Source organism: Sciurus vulgaris (assembly GCF_902686455.1).
Source record: "Sciurus vulgaris genome assembly, chromosome: 2".
Classification (NCBI taxonomy): domain Eukaryota; kingdom Metazoa; phylum Chordata; class Mammalia; order Rodentia; family Sciuridae; genus Sciurus; species Sciurus vulgaris.
The window spans coordinates 34,240,716-34,262,077 of NC_136462.1; the positions used below are offsets into that span (position 1 = coordinate 34,240,716).

At 49.6% G+C, this 21,362-nt stretch overlaps 1 protein-coding gene and 1 long non-coding RNA gene across 2 annotated transcripts in view; one reads left to right on the top strand and one right to left on the bottom strand.

The window, feature by feature from the left end:
- The window catches only part of GALNT16 (polypeptide N-acetylgalactosaminyltransferase 16), an 81,640-nt gene extending 67,323 nt beyond the window's left edge, over positions 1-14,317 (bottom strand). Inside the window, exons 1-2 of the mRNA XM_079127108.1 lie at positions 14,301-14,317; positions 13,769-14,058 (exon numbers count right to left, since the gene is read on the bottom strand). Of these exons, the coding sequence (XP_078983234.1) occupies positions 13,769-13,945 (177 nt within the window). The 5' untranslated portion in view covers positions 13,946-14,058; positions 14,301-14,317. The remainder of the gene's footprint in view (positions 1-13,768; positions 14,059-14,300) is intronic.
- Positions 14,318-14,453: 136 nt separating this feature from the next.
- On the top strand, positions 14,454-19,613 carry LOC306654007. The gene is made up of 3 exons (XR_013761861.1): positions 14,454-15,034; positions 17,589-17,758; positions 19,445-19,613. It is a non-coding gene; the product is annotated as an uncharacterized lncRNA (long non-coding RNA).
- Positions 19,614-21,362: the final 1,749 nt, after the last annotated feature.

The following is a 21,362-nucleotide window of genomic DNA, read 5'->3' on the forward strand; positions in this document are numbered from 1 at the left end:
CGGCGTTGCCTTCCGGCTGCTGCGCCTCCTTCTCCGTTTACATGAAGTTGAGACCAGTCACTCTGAGCCACTAGCTCTTTCTTTTATTTTACTTTCAAAAATATCACTGTATTTGAGAGGTCTGGGGTTTGTTTTTTGTTGTTGTTTTTTGTTTGTTTTGTTTTGTTTTTGAGTCAGGTCTAACTATATGTCCCAGGCTGGCCTTGAGCTCCTGGTCCCCAGCAATCATCCCGCCTTAGGTTCCCAAGTAGCTGGGCCTATAGGTATGCACCACCACATCCAACTCTAGAATTGAGGGTTTTTTAAATTCCAGAAAGCACAAAGACTAGAAATACAAATACCTGCACTACCACCAAAATTAACAACTGTTCACGCATGGTTACATCGACTTCATGACTCTTATAAAAATTAATGAAAACAATTCAAATAAAGACAAATTCCCTCTTGGTCCCCCTCTGCCTCTTAGTCAACTATTTCACTGCTGTGACTGAAAGGATCTGCCCAGCACAACTGCAGAGGAGAAAAAGGTTTATTTGAGGTTTATTTCAGAGGTCTTAGTCCATAGAAGGTCGGTTCCATTCCTTGGGGCTGGAGGTGAGGCTGAACGTCATGTCAGGGGAGGGTGGCGGAGGGAAGCAGCTCACATCACGATGATCAGGAAGCAGATGAGAGACTCCATGTTCCAGATACAAAATATATACCCATAGCCACGCCCCAATTCCAATCTCCTCCAGTCACTCCCTACCACCCCATCAGGGATTAATTTACTGATTGGGTTGAGACTCTTACAACCCAATCATTTCTCACATGTGAGCTGCATTGTCTCACGTGTGAGTTTTTGGGGGACACTTCACATTCAAACCATAACAGTCTCTCTCCAGGGACACTCACTGTCACAGTGTGCCATGTATCCTCTTTGATGCATTTTTATACTTTGAGGTATATATGTGCTCGCCTTGCATACACACACACACACGCACGCACACACACACGCACGCGCATTGTATGTGTGTGAATTTTTTTTCTTTTTCTTTTTTTTTACTAGGGGTTGATCCCAGGACCACTCAACCACTGAGCCACATCCCCAGCCCTATTTTGTATTTTATTTAGAGACAGGTTCTCACTGAGTTGCTTAGCACCCTGATTTTACTGAGGCTGGATTTGAACTAGTGATCCTCCTGCCTCAGCCTCCCCAGCCACTGGGATTACAGGCATGTGCCACGGTGCCCGGCTAACATCATGTTTTTACACTCCATTCATACTGCTATATATTGACATGGTTCATTCATTTCACTACTGCAAGGATCCATTCCAGGTGGTGGGCCTGCTCCCTCTGCCCAGAACTCCTGGGCGTCAGTATCACCAATACTCTCTCTGAGCTCAGAAGTTTCAGGAATTTGGAGAGCCTAAGGCAGTGGCAGGGGCCCTCCTCAACTCCTAGTCCATAAAACCTTCCAACTTGCCCCTGTCCCTCTGTCTTCCCACGGCCCTGGCTAAGGGCTGAGGTTCCACTTCTTCACCCCAATCCTTCAGTTGGACCATCGATACACCTGAGGCTCCCCATGCTGACTTCGATAGGGCCCATCTCCCCCACATAAGTGGGGGCATCAGGGGGTGGCATCCTGAGAAGTGGTGTCCCCTCAGGCTTGGAGCCAGGCAGCCCTCACTGAACCCTGGCTGTGCTGGCAGATAGCCTGCCATGCCTGAGTCAGTTCCTTCTCTGTGAACAGGCACGATGATACTCCGCTCACCGGCTGGGGGGAAGATACCAGGCACAAACCAGGCAGCTGAAGGTACTCCTGCTCTGGCCCTTCTTCAGTCTCAAACCGGCAGCCTCAGCGAGCTCTCAAAATCACAGTAGTCTCCCATTTAGGCGATTTCCAAGGCTAGATAAGAAGGCGTTGCAGTATTGGCCTCAGTCTCCTGGACTGTTTGCTCCCAGAAAGCCAGTCATCACCCTATAGGGACTCTCAGGCAGGCCCTTTTGGAAAATTGAGGCCTCCTGCCAATAGGTAGTACCAACTTTCCAATTATACCAGGAAACACAGGTGACTACAGCCCCAGCTGACATGTGACTGCAACCTCAAGAGAAAACTCAGAACCACCCATCCAAGACACTCTCCAATTCCTGACCCAAAGAAACAAGGAGAGAAAATCAATGCTTATTGCTTTAAGCCATTAAGATCTTAGGGTGATTTGTTACGCAGCACTAGGTAACCAACAAACAAGTTTAAAAATAGTAGCAACTTGTTACTGCTAACAACTTGTATTCCAGTGCTTGTGAGGTACTATGTGCTACAATTCTAAATTTTTTAAAGTATTTTTTAAGTTGTAGATGGATACAATACCTTTACTTTATTTATTTTTATATGGTGCTGAGGATCGAACCCAGTGCCTCACGCAGAGGGGCAAGCACTCTACCACTGAGCTACAACTCCAGTCCCAGAGTTCTAAACTCTTTATGTGAATTAACTCATTCATCTTCACAGCCATCCTCTGAAATGGGGCCTGATAGCATCTCCATTTCACAGGTGAGAAAACCCAGGCACAGAATGTTTCAATAACTTGCAAAGTGGCAGAACAGGAGCACACACCCAGACACTGGGGCTCCAGTGTCCGCTGATAACCACTATCCCAGGCTGCACCCTGAGCAAAGCCACAAGCAGAAATTGGACACAAAGAATCCAGACATGTTCGCAAATCCACAGTCCCTACTTTGTGTGTGTTTGTGTGTGTACCAAGGATTGAACTCAGGGGCACTTGACCACTGAGCCACATCCCCAGCCCTATTTTGTATTTTATTTAGAGACAGGGTCTTGCTGAGTTGCTTGGGCCTTGCTAAATTGCTGAAACTGGCTTTGAACTCCTGATCTTCCTGCCTCCGCCTCCCAAGCCGCTGGAATTACAGGTGTGCCATTGCACCCAACTCAGTTTTGTGGGGAGTACAGTACCAGGGATTAAACTCAGGGACACGCAACCACTGAGCCACATCCCCAGCCCTATTCTGTGTTTTATTTAGAGATAGGGTCTCACTGAGTTGCTTAGCACCTCACTTTTGCTGAGGCTGGCTTTGAACTCAAAATCCTCCTGCCTCAGCCTCCCAAGCCACTGGGATTATGGGCATGCACCACCATGCCAGACTCAGCTCCTACTTTTAAGGGAAGGAAAGGAAAAAAACAGAGAAAAAGGGCCAAGCCTCCCCTCATCCCCCAGATGATGATCCTGCCCTTCTGGGGTTTATGGCTTTGCCAAAAGGCTGGCCCTGGACCAGAGCCAAATTCATCTCCATGGAGTAAGGGGAGTGGCTGTTGGGATTTTCCCAGCAGACGTGCTGATTAAAACCGTGCACATCTTATTGAGGTCCTGGCCCCTGGAGGTGACCACCGTCTCCTCTGCACATGGTCTGACGCTCTATGACCCTCATCCCTTGCTTCTTCAAGGTGGCCAGTGCTAAAAGCATATCCAGTCTCTGAAGTGGAGAAAAATCACTCCAAAAAGACAACTCAGCTAATGCAGGATTAGTAAATATAAGGCACATGTTCCGGGGCCCCTTTCCAAGCCCTTTATAGACACAGTGAAAGGATCACAGGCCCTTGCCCACCTGGCCCAGATGCAGCTTCTGAATGCTCACCACGGGGCCCCAGCCTTCCATTTCCACAGGTTCTGAGCTGGCTGCAGAGCCGAGATCTATTTGTCATTCTGGCTCTAACAGGACAAAGACGGAACACCAAAAGCAACAGACTGGAACTAATCCCTCTTCTTTCCAGGAGAGTAAAAGGCTTCCTGCATTCACTGCTCCCACCCTCCTCCAAAACCCATTTCACCACAGCAAGGTTTAGAAGGGACTTCTAAAAGAAAAGGCACCGCAAGAAAATATGGACCTTGATTTTAATGCTGGCATGAGGACGAGGACCCAGAGATGATGATGGTGAATCAGGAACCCCAGCCTGGCAGCAGCCAGACCAAAAAGGACGGAAAAGCCTGGAATCCAGGTAAACAAGGGTGTGGCCATTCTCCCCTTGCGCATGCGCATTCTTGGACACCCTCCTAGACCTTGAAGAGCACCGCGCTTTCCAAAGCAAATGGAATACGAACTATGTATGTAATTTAAAATTTTTCCAATAGCCATATTAAATAAGTACAATGAAACAGGTGAAATTAATATTAATTATATATCGGGAACGGGGATGTAGCTCACTAGTAGAGCACATGCTTAGCACACGGAGAGGCCCGGGTTCAATCCCAGCACCTCCCCCATACATACATAATTTAGCCCAGTATATCCAAATAGTATCATTTCAACACCTAAAAAGGTTAGTCAAATATTTTATTTTTTCACTGCTAGCCTGTGAAATCTAGTATATATTGTATAGTACATTTCAATTTAGATACAAAATTGTCACTAGAAATATTAATAAGTAAAAATTAGTTAAAAATGTAGATTCCAGAGTCTGGGGCTGGGGCTCAGTGGTAGAGCGCTTGCCTCAGACATGTGGGGCACTGGGTTCCATCCTCAGCACCACATAAAATAATAAATAAAGATATTATATCCATCTAAAACTAAAAAATGTTTTTTAAAAAATGTAGATTCCATATAGTGAAGTTCTTCTAAACACTCATAAAAGTTTTCCAACAACTGAAATGAGTGTTTTAAATTTTATATCAACAAAAAATAAAATTAAAGATACAGTTTCTTGGTTGCAATAGCCACATTTTGAGTACCCAATAGCCACAAGGGCCTGGTGGCTACTGTAAGGTCCGGGCAGGTGTGGACTAGATAAGGGGAGCTCTCCCCACCCAGGAGTGATGCCGGTCTCCTTTCAGAGTCCCCGTGACTTTTCTCAGGGCTTCTGGGGAAGGTATGGGCCAGGTCCTCTGAGCACTCTAGCCTGGGCCTGTCCCTTCCCACTAGGTTTTACTTCCTGCCTAGGCCCTTTCTTGGATACTGTGCTTGGCTTGCCCTCCGCTTTGCCTGGGGCTGGCTTTCTGCTTTACCAGGCTCCATACTCTAAGTTCGGTAGCAGACCCATCCCCACCTCGCTCCAAGCCCCCAGTCCAGACCCAGGCTCAGGTGTGGTTCAGGGACCCTGCTTCTCTGGAAGGGCTTTTTAGGAGATTCGGTGGTCTCTGTTACACAAAAAACGGGGATTGGCAATCTTAGGGTGCATCCAGGGATGAGACATTTCCTTAGTGTTTTGGGAGAGGGCCCTGGCCATCTTCGTGCCCCCATAAGGTGGCACCAACCAGTGCTAAAACATTACCATGGGCAGCCTCCACTCTGCCTGGACAATCCCTTTTGCTCGCTCCTCCCAAGGCAGCTCATTGCCCTCCCTGGTCCCTGTTGTGTGTCTCTTGGATCCCCTTCTTATCTGGCCTCTTGGGTTGGTAAACTATATGGGGACTGTGCTCAGTCTTGGCCATTACCCCCTCAAGCCACCAAAACCACAGCAGACCTCAGTGATCAACAACATGTTCTTTCTCACAGAACCTGAGTCCAGGCTCTGCCCCAATCCCTGGAATAATGTCCAAGCCTCCCGCTCCCAGTGAGAGATTCCACAGGGAGGTGAAAGATGACTTCCAAGCAAAGAATCAGGTCTCACACTTGAGAGGTGCCAGAAGCAAACCCCCCGGGAACTGACCTCTGGCTCGGCAACTTTGGGGGTAACATGGGTTCCCTCCGGCTGTGGAAACACAAGGCCAGACCCCCGGAATGAAAGGCCTTGAAATGTCAGCAGCCCTCTGCAACAGTCTGTTTAAAGAAGTTAAAAGCCAGAACTGCTGGGAGAAGATAAAGGGCTGCAAATCTGGACTCTGAAAGCAGCGTCTGAAAGGGCATGACTGACAGCGGCTTGCAGCCGGGCACACATGACCTGAACCACAAAAACAAAGCACCTGCAGCTTCCCAGGGACATGTGAAGCCACATCAGACCAGCCACCTGGGCACAAGGGACACAGCAGCCCCTGCACCCACAAAGACTGAAAAAAGCTGCCAGTGTGTGCCCCTGCACAGGCACCCACCGCTGGATCTGAGGAAGGCTTTGGTGGTCAGGGTCTGCTTGAACGCAAGGGGAAAAGACTCCAAGTGCCTGCATTCCAGAAACCATTCCCAGAGTTTCAACTGTACCTGATGAGAACACTGCAAACTGGATCAGGAAACAAAGGCGGCGTGATCAGGTACCACCACCGAGAGGAATCCTCCCTCTCGCAGCGAGACAGTCCTCCCCATCCCGCCCCACTCCAGTATTTCAACAAGGGCCCCATTATCTTTTGTCCCTTCCATCTCTTCAAGCACCAGCTTCATCCCTTCCCCCTCACCAGTCACACACACACACACACACACACACACACACACACGCCATACACACCTCTCTCACACAATGTATACCCCACAATATATAACCCACGCAAACGCACACGATACACATACCATGCACATACCCACATATCGCACGTGATGCACATACATCATACACACACATCACACACACACATGCCACACACACACACGCCACACACAACACACAAGTATCTCATCGATCACACATTATAAGGGAACAAAGTGTTCCGAGCTGTAGAACATGAAGAACCAACACTTATAAATAAATTTGATCATCTTGCTGGAAATTTTTCTAAAATGAATGACACAGTTCCCTGACTTACCACGCCTGTACACTGAATGTTATTTGTCACTTCCTGATGATTCAGGGGTGTTTCTGAGCCTGTCTTTACCATGCCATGAAGCCTAATAACCTGGCCTCTAGCACTGGCTGCTGTCCCACTTCTCAGGCTGCCCCAGCCAAGGACACCAAGAACACACCCTTGGGACAGTGGCCTGGACCTTGGTTGTCTGGATTTTTTTTTTTTTTTTTTTTTAACACAGTGCTGTGTATTGAACCCAGGAGGGCCTGGCCCATGCTAGGCAAGTGCTCTACCCTGAGCTACGTCCCCAGCCCAGCCTTGGCTGTCTGGAACACTCTCATGTCTGCATGGTGCACTTTTTTCTATTCAGGACTCAAATGCCAGCTTCCCTGAGAAATCCTTCCTGACTATCCTTTTTCCATCTTTCAGCCTTCTTATACTACTTTATTTTATTTTCATAGTATTTCCTACTACCTAATAAATCATGTTGATATGTTTATTTTCTGTTTCCCCCAACTAAAATGTTAGCTTATTTCAGTTCTGTTTTATTTTCTCCAATGCTGAAAATAGTCCTGGCACATAATAGCTGCTCAGTTAATAATCATCAAGAGAATGAATAAATGATGCCTGCGGCAGTCTAACCAGTGTGTGCATGGGGAGAGGGGTCACTCCTATCTCATGTGGCCCTTTTTGGCCTGGTCCTTTGCTGTCGGCTGTCACTTCTCAGTGTGGTCAGCAGCTCCTAGCAATTCCCTCACCTTCGTCTAATCTGCTAGATTTGTAACCATGGAAAAGCTAAAGGTTGCCAGGAGAAGACCAACCTTAAACTGATTTTTCTGAACAATGTTGATTTCCAGGCTGTGGCCTTTGGCAAGTTCCATGCCTGTCTTCTGCTCTCAGTGCCCTGCGCAGAGATCTCTGTAGCTCCCTTCAGGTGGATGGTTGAGATGTCTGACGTCCACCTGGAGACACGTGTGCATCCCCTGATGTGCTCACAGATACGTTCAGTTTCTAGTACAGTAGAAGGGGGCTGCATAGCTGTGCCAGACAGTGTTTCAAGGAAGGACGAGAGTGGTGGATCCAGTTTTTTCCTCGGGAGAATTTAAAGCTTTCAAGCATTTCTGAACTCTCTGCACTGGTGGACGTGCTCATTTGCTGACAGGGCCTGTGGAGAGACCTGGCCAGCCTTCGTTCCACTCCAATGTTAGCTGGTTCTACAAGAAAGTTTTCCTTCCGCTATCAAGAAATCTCTCTCCACAACTTTTACCTACTGGCCCAGCTCTATTCCCTGGAACCCCACAGAATAATTCAAATAAGCCCCTTGCCTTTGATGTTGGCTCAATGCAAAGTCTTGATGGGGATTCAGAAGTGTATGACATATTAAGAAGTTTCTATTTTAATTGAGGAGTCAAGAGTGAGTCTAAGCAGACAACAAATATTTTAAAAATAATGATATTGAAAAAAATGATATTGTCTTTATCATGATAATGTTAATAAAGGCATATTACAGAAAATGTTGGAGAAAAAATACCCCCCGCTGCTAGCATTTTATTCTGTGTGATTTTTGTGTTTTCCCTCCAACAAATGCTTATGGAGTGAATACAAAGGAAAGGCTGCTCTCAAGACTCCAGGAGAGACCCACTGATAGTTATCCCTAGGACTCTGAAAGGGACTCAAGTTGGAGGACTTGCCCCATGATACCTAAATCCAGTGGTGTTCAAGTCCCTTGTCCAAAATGGCAAAGTATCTGCATATAACCTACGCACATCCTCCCATGTGTCTAAATCATTCCTAGATTCTTATAATACCTAATGTAATATAAATGCCTTGTAAATAGTTGCTCTACTGTATTGTTTAGGGAATAATGGCAAGAAAAAAAAAAGTCTACATGTTTGGAACAGATGTAATTATTTGGGGGGCAGTACCAGGGATGGAACCCAGGGATGCTTTCCCACTGAGCCACATCCCCAGCCCTTTTTAATATTTTATTTAGAAATAGTGTCTCACTAGTCTCTGAGTTGCTTAGGGCCTTGTGCTAAGTTGTTAAAGCTAGATTTGAACTCATGATCCTCCTACCTCAGCTGCCCGAGCTGCTGGGATTACAGGCGTGAGCCACCATGCCTGGCTCCAATATTTTTGATCCACAGTTGGTTGAATTCATAAGTGTGGAACCTGCAAGTGATGGCAGCCTGACAGTCCATCAGACTTGTCTCTTCCCCTGAAGATGCTCCAGGGAAAAGACATGCGCATGGGCTGTAGAATCAGAAACACCTGGTTTCCAATGAACTCAGTCACTGTAGGTGAGCCTCAGTTCACTCATATGCTATTGGACCTAAAAATGGTACCTAGTTTCTTAGGTTGTTGAGGGGATTCAGAGGTAAACCTTGTAAAATATGTACACAGTGTCAAAAGTATCCGATGAATGTAGCTGCCATAAATATAATACAGAGTCGACGGCTATTATGAAGGCTAGACAGGTATAGATGATCAAGGACCACAGTGTTCAGAGACAAGCCGCTTGAAACCGTTTTCAAAGAGGGCCATAGAGTCGGTTACTGTACCAGGCAAGCACGCTGTCTGATGAAGTGAACCGAGTTTACTGCCCAAATATAATCATCGTTTGACTTCCCTCTGGGGGCTCAACTCCCTGGCTCTTCGCAGAGGACTTGAGTCCTGAATCTGTTTGGCCTCTTTGCGTCTTTGTCCTGCTGCTCATGGGGAAGGTGCTTCAGGTCTCCTCAAGAAGCAGGAAGGGTATTCAGCTCCATCTAGTCATGTAACCATAATGAACTGCTTGGCTGTGTGCCCCCCTCTGACCCTGGAGAGGTTGCCTCCGTTATAGCACAACCGTCCCCTGGGTAGCGTGGCCTGGCCTTACCCACCAGTGCCCCTTCCGTGTCTACCTTCAATGGCATTTCTAGACCCAAGGGCTTCCTCTGCTTTCTGAGCTGACACACACAGCCACCAGAGGAGGAAGCCACTCCCACCGGCCTCAGAGTGGCTGGGGGGGTGGGGGACTGCTGTCACAGCACAGAAGTAAAGGGGCTGTCAGGAGAAGAGAAGCACCTTCCAACTGTTCCTGTGCCCTGAGGCCTCTGGCTTCCTGGGAAGGGACTCTTTGGGCTGTCAACAACCCCTCCAGATTTAGATGCCTCTGAGCTGTCCCCATGTCTCTGGGGTAGGTCTCAAAAAATAGCCCAGGGATGGACCCTATGGACAGGAAATTGACCCTTTAAATCAGAACATTTTGGCAAAGAGAATTGTGTTTGTGCTTTTCCCTCAGCACCCTCTTCCTCTAGTGTGGCACCTAGACAAATTAAATACAAAATCTTTTTTTTTTGTCATTTAGTCAAATCATATTCCCATGGCACCAAAATGCATACATTATAAATTTAAAAAAAAACTCAGCCAGATCTTATTGAATCCTCTGCTTTCAGAGAACAGTGCCAGAAAAGTCATCATTGCTGTCCCCAACTACTACGTAAGTGGAGACCCCTGAAAGGCCTGAGGGTGACTGTGGGACCTTCTCCTGACAGGGGAGGGTCCCTCCATGGCACAAATCTCACAGCACCTGCAGCAGAACTTCCTTAAAGCCATTTACTTACTTCAAGAATTAAACTATCATTGGTCTATCAAAGCATCAACAAAGGTTGCCAATCAATCAACCCAAATTTAACACAGAGAGTAACCAAGACCCAGAGATGGTCCATATATTGTCCATGGTCACTCAGCAGGATCTCAATTTCAGGATAAGAAACTCCAGTTAGGAAAACTCTTGTCCACATCTCTCATGGTTTAACACAGAAGATGGTTGTTGCACATGAGTATATCTATGCTGAAGACAGCCATCATGGGGAGTCTTTTTCAATGAAGGAAAAGTCCACAAAACACCTTGGCCTTCCATGCCTGCCTGTTGGAGAATTGGCGTGTGGAAAACGTGAGTTCAAAACCCAACCAATCACAATGTCCTCCCCCACTCGGCTGCCCAAGGTCCCAGCATGTCTGCTCTGCCTCCTGCATTTGCAGGTGTTCTTGCCAGTGTACATCAGTGTAGGTTCAAAGGCAGTGTCCCAACCATACTGCCTTGTCCATGAAGCACAAGGCAGGAAAACTGCAAATCTTGCCACATCCTCAGCAGCTGTAGGGAGATGGAACCAGGATCTCCCTTTAGTTTTGCAGATTCTATAACCAATTATTCACATCAAAATTTTGTGATACATGGGCTGACAGCAAAACGGAATATTCAAACTCAGGACCTCCCTGAGAAATTGGTCCATACGGTTGCCATGCCAACAACCCACAATGCCAAACAAGCATCTCTGAAGTTCTGAAGGAACTTGGCTGGCTTCGAACAGCCCAGACAGCAAGAAGGCAGAGCTGCGCCTGCTCGGGCTGTTACACAGCCCCTCCCTCTCCCAGCTCAGCTCTTTGATTCCCCAGGGGAGTGATGATGACGCTTGTCTGAGTTTGCTCAGCTTCTGACCTCAGGACTGGCCACCTCATTCACTAAGAATCTGAAAATCCACATGCAACATTCTGGCTTGCTTTGAAATGGCAAGGACAGCCAGTGGTTACAGTTCCAGGGAGAAATCAATTCTGCAGCTGCACCTGCCCCTTTCAAGTTGAACAAAGGGTTCCACTCCTAAAGATGCATGATCTTGCATTTCCTTCCTTACAGTCACAGTGGAGTTGCAAGGAAATATCAAGGGGATCTGAAGCTTTGACCACTGACTGCTCCCAGAAATGGGCGAGAATACTATTGCACTTCTTTTTAGGACTTGCTGTGTGCATCAAGGTGGGGACGCAAGGAGCTTCCAGCACAATCCCTGTGTGCAGAGCCTTACACTCAGCTTAGAACTACTCAGAAGTGAATTAACTGAAAGACAGGAATACAATTCCAGTCAGTGTCAAGGGCAGTGTGTGATTGGGACTGATGCTGGTGGAACAGACTTCCAGAGCTAAAGCTCAAGAACAGAGAGGGCACAGGCTAGGAAAGCGCAGTCATTTCAATCCCCAGGATTATTTCCCTTCCTTTCTTCCTGCACCCTCTCTTCCAGGTTCCCAGGTATCTTCCCGATCCTCTTTTGCTCTTTCAATTTAGCTTCCAAATCCCAGTCCCTTTCTTATCTGCAGCAGGTCAACACCTATGGGGATAAGGAGGGGCAAGAAGGTGTTGACCAGTATACTATTCCCACCTCTAATTCCTTCCCCTGGAAACTAGTGTATCCCTCCAGTAGTGGCCCCACTCCCCCATTCTAGGGCTCACATGTGGGAGGAGCAGGAGAGAGGTGCCCCAGAAAGGTCAGGCAGGGGTCAGAGGTCTGCTGTAGAGGCTTGGGTGACTTTCTCGTGCCCTCTCCCTTCCTCCATGCCCTCCTTGGCCTTTCTCCCCTTCCAGCTCACAGCCTCCTCCCATCAGTCACCAAGGAGGGACAAGAGCATTTGGCCAGCCTGCATCTCCCCTCCTGGCCCCAGGCTGGCCTTCCCTGAGACCAAGCTAGTCCTTTCTGATGAGGGCAGCTAGGATGAGGGCAGTGTGGGACCTCTGGGGTCACTACTGGTCTGACTGGTTCCAGTTCTAACCTGGATCTCAGCACTCTGAGGTTTTGACACCGGAGGCTTTTCCTCCAGTCTTTCTGTCCAAACACTGACAAGTGCTTTGGAAACAGGGTCCTAGGGAAAGGATCCAGAGCTCAAAAGGAAACTCTCCACCTAAACATACTTGGCCCCCACAGATGCATCCAGACTGGGACCTAGGACAAAGTCCTTCCATAACCCCCAAGGTCTCCTCACGCCAGGTTCCTTTGCAGAAATAATGGTTCCTTTGTAGAGGATTTTCACCTCTTCCCAGGTGGGTAACGAGGGTGGAATCTGGGGCAGGCTGGGATATGAGAGTGGTTCACACGGATCCTCCACATTCCTGGAGTTCTGAGGCACCTTTGGGTAAGCATCTCGTATGCCAGTCTATACAAACCTCAGCTCTCCTGACCCTGTACCTCCCGGGGAGCTCCTCACCCCGCCTCTCCCAGACCCAGATCTTTCCACGTCAGGATTGTACCCTCCCCCAATCCCCACCTCCAGCTCCACTCTGCTTCCTGGTCCTCGCTCCGCCAGGCTACCGCGGCCAGCAGTCTGTCGCGGCCAGCAGTCTGTCGGGAGGGTAGTCTGAGACTCTCGTTCACCACTCGCCACTGCTGGAAGAACGCACCCGTTCGAATGCGCACTCTGCGGGACCCAGAGTCTCCTGCCTCAACAGGTGCCCCTGCCTGGCCACAAGAAGCTGTCACCCAGTGCCCGGGCCAAGGCGGCGACAGGAACGCCCCCTGCAGGACGGCTGGGGCTCCGCATGCCACCGCCTGGGTCCCCAGAGCGCTTAGGACCCCGCAGCTCCGCCAAAGCCCCAGCCATTCCACACGGCCTTTGTTTCCCCGCTTGCTTAGCGGTCCTGAAGCTGACCCTCTGCGAAGGAATCACCCGGTCCAGGCGCAGACACTGCCGGTTCAACTGCAGTGTGAATCCTAACGTTGGGGGTGCGGGGCGCTTACAGGACAAGACCCTTCCCCGACCCACAAAACCCCTTCGGGAGGGTGTCAGTGCCAAAGAAAAAGGTTCGCATTGATCCGGGAGAGAAGGGGGCGCGAAGCCAGGAGCAGCGTTTAGAGACCCTTCCCTACCCACGCCCCCACCCGATGTCCTTTATCCCCAGGAGGCTGGAGACCCAGTGCGCACCACCACCTACGCGCTCAGCTGCGCGGCTTTCACCGCCCGCTCGCTGCGCTCCAGGGCCGGCTGCTTTCTCCCGCGGGCAAGGCATCCGCAGCCCCTCAGCCCCCAGCCCCGGCTGCGCAGTGCCAGGAGATCCGCCACGTTCCCAGTCGCGCGTGCACGCAGGGCCCACCAAACTTGCAGCACTTTCTCCCAACCCCCACCCGCTGTCACCCTCCCTCCATCCGTGCACCCTGGCCCCGCCGGACCGACAGAGGTTGCCATAACAACAAACAGGAATGCTCCAACGTATACAAAGCCGGCCTGGCGCGGCGGGCCCCGCGCCCTGGGCTGCCGCGCGGGGGCAGGACGCGCGCCACGGTTCCCCGGCCGGCCGGCTGCCCGGCGCGCCGGGCGTACTCACAATGAGCGGGATGGTGCGGTCCTCGCGCAGCTGCTCTGGCCTCCCGCCGGCCCTCTGCGCGCCCCGGCCGCCGGAGGATGCTGCGTGGGCTCGGTTGTCCTGCCATAAGTAGTAGAAAGTGCCTAGGATCCAGGCTACAGTCAGGATGGCGATGGCATTGGCGCGGATCTTCCTCATGGTGGGCGGCCGGGCGCCCAGGGTGGGAGCCGGGTCCGGCGAGCTCTCGAGGCCGGGGCGGGGGCGCTCGCAGCCCCAGCTGTTTGTTTTCGCTCGCGCCTGGCTGCTCAGTCCTGCAGAGCAGAAAAAGGAGAGAGGTGGGGGGGTTGTGATAGGGAGAGACAGGAACGCGGCGCGATCCTCACGGTCCTAATGCCCTTCAGCCCCGAGCGCGCGCATCCCCAGGGCGCCCATTCATTCGCGCGCAGAGCCCCATCCGCTCTCCAGCTGCTGCCGGCCGCCCGGGTCGCTGTGCACCAGCAAAGGAGCGTGCCGAAAGGAAAGTAGCGCGGGCCTTCCTCCTGCGCTCGGAGACCTGGCGAGACAGTCGCCCGCGGCGGAATGGCGACGGGTCGGAGCCAGCTTCGACTCCCACAGCTCGTTGACCGATCGCCCGGCGCTGCCCCCGCGCGGTACTAGTGGGTCCCGCCTACCCACCCCACCCCCGGACCAAGAGGCCCTGAGTCACCGACTGGAAATGCGCGACCCCCGGCCTTGGCTCACGCGCTGGAGCTGCAGTTCCGGGCGGCGCTCTGAACTGCGCTCTGGCGCGGGGTTCAAGGTGTGTTTCGCGAGTCCTTGAGAAGGGGCGGCAGGACGGGAAGGTGTCCTGAGTTTACACTGGAAACCTCCACAGCCTAGATTCCGAGCCAGGGGAGGGGGCACCCAGAGAAGGTTTGGAAGCTGGTGCACTTGACTTTCCGGGAGAGCGAAGGGGAAGAGACGTTGCCTCGCAGCCAGTGCGAGGAGGGGATACAACCACTCCACATCTTTCGTTGACCCGGGGCTCCGGCATTAATGACACTTTCCTCCATCCTACCTCGCTGTCCCCTGGATAACTCTGAAGTATCTTCATCACCATTTCATCAGAAAACTGAAGCCAGAGTGGCCCGACGATTCCACCGAGGTCACATGGCTCACATTAGTGGGAAGAGCCCAGTCTACAAACCATCTGACACTTTTCGACAAAGTGCAAAGCACGGTGGTGAGAGACGAGAACACAGGCATCACTGAGATTCTGCGCCTGGTCCTGGAGGCGGTGAGAATCAGGTGTGAACTACTCTCCAGACAAAAGGCCAGGTGGGCTGAATTAGCCTAGGGTGGGAGTACAGGCCAACACTCAATGAAGAGGTGGGAAATGAAGTAGGGATCACAGAGGGAGAAATAATTTATTGCAAGGCGGTCTTCTTTTAGTTGCCAAGGAAAGCTTCTTAGTGAAGCCTGAATAAATCCTTAAGAGGCAGAAGGGGGAGGGGAGAGGGCAGGATCATGATTAGCTTACCAGCAAAGATCCAAGGATGGAAGCATTTGTGTTAAGGGGAGAGCTCTAGATGTTGGTAAGGGTTTGGAGGGACCTGAGGCTGGCAGATGGGGCAAGTCTGGACTCAGGAGATCCTTAAATGCCAGGAGCCATGGGCAGGGAGTTTGCTTCCTGTTGATGCTGCTGTGTGTTACAGCTTTTCTGAAGACCCAGGTAGGGTCAGGGCTGCAAACGAAGCCACCTGGGGAATCAGGCAGTGAGATCACAGCATTATGTCCTCCCTCACCCACACTATCAGCACCACCCTGAGGCATGGAAGTGAAATGAGGCAGTGTTTCTCTGCTTCTCCATTTCTCCAGCATTCTGGAAGTGAACCATGTATGCAATAGATGCTTGATAAATTTCTAAAGCAAAGGGAGGAAACCTCACTTGATTTTTCCAGAAGACCCAGAATTATCATTGCAATTATGATACCTTGACTCAAAAGGCTAATCATGAGGATACCTAGACAATTCCAAAACTGGCCCAGCCAGGGAAGTGACCCTACAAAGTAGAGAACACACCAGAGGGTCTATGAAAGTAGCAGTGAGTCTGAGGCATAGGCTGTGTGGCAGTCATAAACAATAGGGGCAAGGGGACAGAGGTGCCACCAGTTCTGGGGCAGTAGTACAACTTGCTTTCCCAGGTCTCTCTTGCCTGGGGAGTTTCATCAAACTGCCTCGGGCCTTTGCACAGACGGAGAAAATCACTGTAAAGTCACTGCCTAATTTCACAGGAATCTTGGAACAGATCCAGTGTCATAGCATCTTCTGGAGGCCAGGGAAGACCTTGCTCCTTAGGCATCTGGCTCCACAAACATCTCTAGTCAACTGCCAAAATGAGAGGGAGCTGCCCGCTTTTCACACGGGTGATCAGGAGGCCAGTCAGGTGGGAAGACTAGAGGAAGGGCCTTCTACTTGCCATAGGTTGCTCCCTGCATCCCAGGCTGTCAGTGTACGTCTGGTTGCCTTTGACCTTGAGAGAATCAGGTGAAAGGATGTGAGATCCAAAGGCATCCCCTCAACTCACCCCTGGGTGTGGGAGATAAAGCTTGACATCAGGTTGATGGCTCTCCTTGGCTCCAGAAAAGGCTTCATGAGGCCAGGAAGGGAGAAGATGGAATTTGGCAGGGTTTCTACAAATCTCACCACTTATTCCCCGGGACTCAGGAGGCCAATTGTCATTATCTGGCAGAATTGTCCCTAAGATAAGACTTCCCTCACCCTCTACCCAGAGGGTGTAGTCCTTCTGGGAGGTGTTGAACTGCATGATAACCCTCAGATGGGCACTTCCCTGGGGATGGAAGTAAGGAGGACTGTAAGTTACCATGTTCATTTGACTGACAGAAGTTTGATATAGAGGTTGACTGATGTGCCTTATGTCACAGGCACTCTGGCAGAACTAGGGACCAGGAGCTGGCACTTTGGCTATAGCCTATGGTCTTCCTTCCAGATTTGAATCCCAGATGGGCCCGGAACTGAGTCTGAGATAGATTTCAGTGATGGGGGATGACAGTGAATGTTGTTTCCTTTCTGGTCCGAGGAGTGGGTCCCAGCAGAATGACAGAATCAAAGCCATCCCTAAGAGACTTGCTGATTCCTAATGTCACTGAACTTTGAAAACAAGAGTAATTGTATTAGCTACAGTTTACTCAGGCCCTCCCAGGTGCCAGCCAGCCACCATGCCAGCATTCCACATATCCTGTCTCTCAAGTTCTCACGCTCTTGAGATGAGTTCAATAGTATCATCCCCACCTGCAGGTAAGGACCCTGAGGTTTCATGAGGCTGCTCAGTTTGCCTGGAGTCATGTAGCAGGTCACTGGTGGAGCTGGGTTTAAACCCTGAGCCATTTTCAATACCAGTGTCTGGACACCATGCAGGGCAGTCTGCAGGGTGCTTAAGAGTTCTGTGTAGAGAGGCTTCACTTCACTTTGGGCCTGTTTTGTCCTCTGTAAAAGGAGGGATAGAGAGATGCTCTCAGATCCCTCAAACTGAGCCCTGTTAGACTTCTAGTTCTTTGGCATCTTCCCGTTTGATATTTCTCTGACTCAGTTCACCTTCTCTTTTAAGACTACCAAAGCTGGCACAGGGTAAGCTGGGGCCCCTGTGCATTTGATGTGGAGCAGGGCAACTCAGTTCAAATGTTGATTATGTCAGAGTAAGAGAGTGAGCAAATTCCTAACCTCAGTTTCCTCAACTGTAAAATGAGGGTGTTCTCCCTTAACTTGAAGCCCTGTTGGGAAAGATGGGATGAAATACAGCCTGTAAAACTCAGTGCCTAGTAATTACCCCAATCTACTGCAGATCCACTCCCACAAACCTGCTGCCGGCTTCTGAGGGTGAGAAGGGACTTCTGAAGAGCCTGCCCAGGGAACATGCAGGGGATTGCTGTCATCACTGCCAAGAACAGACCACAGGCAGGTCCCTCCAGTCACACCTAAGGTCCAGTAAGGATGGACTGTCCTGCCCAACAGGTGGGTGGATGCCTCTTCCTGAGTCTCTGCTGGGCAGGCTGCAGGCATAGTAGGAGGGAGGCGTAGAGAAGGGCCCCGGCCTCGTTGTGTCTAAATACCCTTGAGACCTCTGCCAGCTCAGACGCCTCTTGTCCTAGCTGCTGCTGCAGCCAGACCCCAGAATGTAGGGGAGAAACCTGTTGGGACTGCCTGCCCTGCCTGTGTCTGCCCTGAGCAGAAGAGAAGGCTGGGATGGGGTATGGCACGCTCATAACCAGGCAACAGACGCTGTGCCAATATGGGATGGCAGAACACAGGCACCTGTGAAGAAGGCCCCAACGTCCCCATTTTACAGATGAGACTGATATCATCCAGTCTCATCTGTAAAATGTCACAGCTATCCAATGGATGTATGTTGCCCATTGCCAGCTAATCACACTTAATGCGCCAGTTTCTTCTCAGGAAAAGGTATCTAAGTTTCTATAAACTTGTCGATGAAGGGGAGGGCCTGGCTCTCTGAAAGGAACTTCCAATCTTATTCTCAATCCTCCTTCTATTTGTCTGATAACCTTGACTTTTTATTACTAGTTTCTGCCACTAAAGTGTAAACTCTAAGAGGGAAAGTCTTTTTTGTTTGTTTGTTTTTGTGTTTTTCGTTTTCTTTTGCAGTGCTAGGGATCAAACCCAGGGCAAGTACACTACCACTAAGTATACCCCAACCCTTGGGTGTTCTTTTTTTACTTTATTTTTCACAGGTGGGATCTCGCTATGTTGTCCAGGCTGGTCTTGAACTCTAGGGCTCAAGTGATCCTCCCACTTCAGCCTCCAGAATAGCTGGGGCTATAGGTACTCCCTTCAGGGGTTCTTACATGCTTTATTCTCCACTGTTCCCCCAGGTCTTATGTTAATGGCACACTATAAATGCTTATTTAATTATCTGTTGATTGAAGGAAGGGAAGAGAGAGGGAAGAAGGAAAAAGGTAGGTATGTGAAGCATTCACTTCTCTCTTAAGCACTTGAGAGATTGGTGCGGGACTAGAGCCCAGAGAAAGGGGGCAGCTCATTTAGGGTCAGGTTGGGCAGAGTTAGAAGCCACCTAACAGTGCTCTGCCGGAGCAGCTGACTCTCTCCAAATCAGGGACCCAAGGGACAAACACTGCTGTCCCAAGACGAGGGGTTGAGAAAGTCTTTTGTGGTCCCATCAGAAGTTATGGCAAGAGTGACCCTGATTCCAGTGGACAATGGCAGAACTACAAGTGTTGCTGCTAATCATGATCCAGCTGTTGCATTTGGGAGTAACAGGACAGCAGAGGCTTTAAGCTAATTAGAAATGTCAACTGAGTGCACACCTGTAATCCCAATAGCTCAGGAGGCTTGAGAGTTCAAAGCCAGCCTCAGCAACTTAGCAAGTTCCTAAGTAACTCAGCGAGACCCCATCTCTAAATAGAGTATAAAAAAGGACTGGGGATGTGGCTCAGCAGTTAAGTGCCCCTGGGTTTAATCCCCTGTACAAAAAAAAAAAAAAAAGAAAAAAAAAGAAAAGAAATGTGTCAAATGCTCCTTACTAACAGTAAGGAATTCATACAAAAGAGAAATGCGTAAATAAAGCCACTGGTTAGCAGAACTGGTCCCAGAGGCAGAGCCCTTTCCAAAGCCCCTGACCTTCCCATCTCTACTACCTCCTTGGCCTCTTCCCTTTCCACGCAGCCTCTGCAGAGCTGAATGGCAAAGGTTCTCAGAGCAGACCAGATGGCCCACCAAGATGCCAGACCAATGCCTACCACATGCCTGTCTCTCTGCCTTGAATGGAAGTGCCTCTGAGCAGGGCCTGGCAGCCTTTTCGGTATCATGAGTTCCTAGCACAATGTTGGCCGTCTTGGCAGCACGTATTAAATCTGTGTGGAGTAAAACAATGAGTGAATGAATATCTAGGGTGGGAAGCTGCTGCTTCTTGCCATTCTGGCCTGTGAAAATGCCAAACAGGCCTCAGATGGTGAAGCCAGGGCCTGTTGCCTGTTTTGGTGGTTTTTTCCAGTTCCTTCCTTTCCTTATTGAACATCTAGAAGGTGCCAGGCACTTCTAGGTACTAGGGATACAAAAATGAACAATATGAACAATATCAACCATATCTGGCCACAGCATCTGAGGGATTCGGTAACTGACAATAGGGAAATATGTGTAGTCACAGGATTAGATAGCATCTGCACAAATTGGAAGTCATTTGGAGAGCTAAACCTTAAAGGATAGGCAAGCAGGTAAGTCCAAGAAGAGGAGCAGACAACAGTGGCTAAAATACGCGAGTGTTTGGGAGACTGAATTCATGGGCACTTTACCACAATCTTTTTATTTTTTATTTTGAGACTGTCTTGTTAAGTTGCTGAGGCTGGCCTCAAACATGCAATCGTCCTGCCTCAGCCTCCTGAGTAGCTGGGATTACAGTTTGTAGCCATACTCTTTTCTTTTCAAGGACTTCATTACTAGGTATATCAGGATGGCCTTTAGATCTAGGGCTTGAACAAACTGGCTCAATATCAAAGAGGCCAGGCAGTAAGACCAGAGAGAATTTGAGTTGAGGAGATACATGGTCTTACATTCCTTCAGTCTAATGGTGCCAATAATTGATACTTCCATTTCTTTATGAAACTGTGAAGCCAAAATTAAAGGAATGTTCCTGGGGTTGGTATATATTTTGAAGATCTTAGCCAGGCTGAAAATATCCATCGATATAGTCTGAAGTGTAATTTCTACTCCCTAACCAGTCAAAATAATTGAACAGGAAGAAAAAGCTGTTAATGCAGGAGGTGTGTATCACCAGATCCATGGTGCCTGGAAATTTACCATTTCAAAGCAATTGAGGGTTTTACAACCAGCATTTACAATCATACATGTCCCCTCAGTGAAGCTACCCTCTGAAGCCATCAAAAGGCCCATCAGTCTGGCTTGGACACCAAAATTGTTCACAGTGTCTGAAGCAGATGCTTAGCAGAAGAAAAGAAATTTAAAAGCATCCTGTCATTTTATCAGCACGTAAGTCTTGGGGAGATTCCTTCTGGTAGGTGGTGGTAAACAGCGGGGCTGTCTGCACTGGGGGGGCCAGTGGTGGCAGAGCGCCAGGGTGGAGTAGTAGGGCGACTCTTCCCACCTCCTCCTTTCTACCGTGGCATCCCTGCCCCGTGTCCACGTACAACTTGGTCTAGGGTGACATTTTTCCTTCCTGCCAGACAAGAACATACTTGCCGCTGCTTCCCGCAGTGACAGCAGGTTGAGGGCTGCAGGTCCTTCAGCAGAGGGTGGCGCTGTGCTACTGTTCACAGTCTGCCAGGCCCCTGATCACAGGAGATGGATGATGGACAACAGTCCCTATCCTCCGCCAGTGCTTGTGTACATGGATGCCTGTGTGTGGATACGTGTGTGGAGTCCACTTTTCAACTGGAATTTATTTCAGTTTTTCTTGGAATTAGTGACTTCTTTCTATATCTCTGTCTAATCATTTGTTTTCCCTTCCATCTCTGAGTTACATCTTTACAAAGACTATTGCCTAAAAATGGAGGATTTAGTGTGTTCTTGAAAGCAGGGATGACAGGGAGGTGGGAAACCTGGGTTTTAGTTCTAGTAATGCCATCAG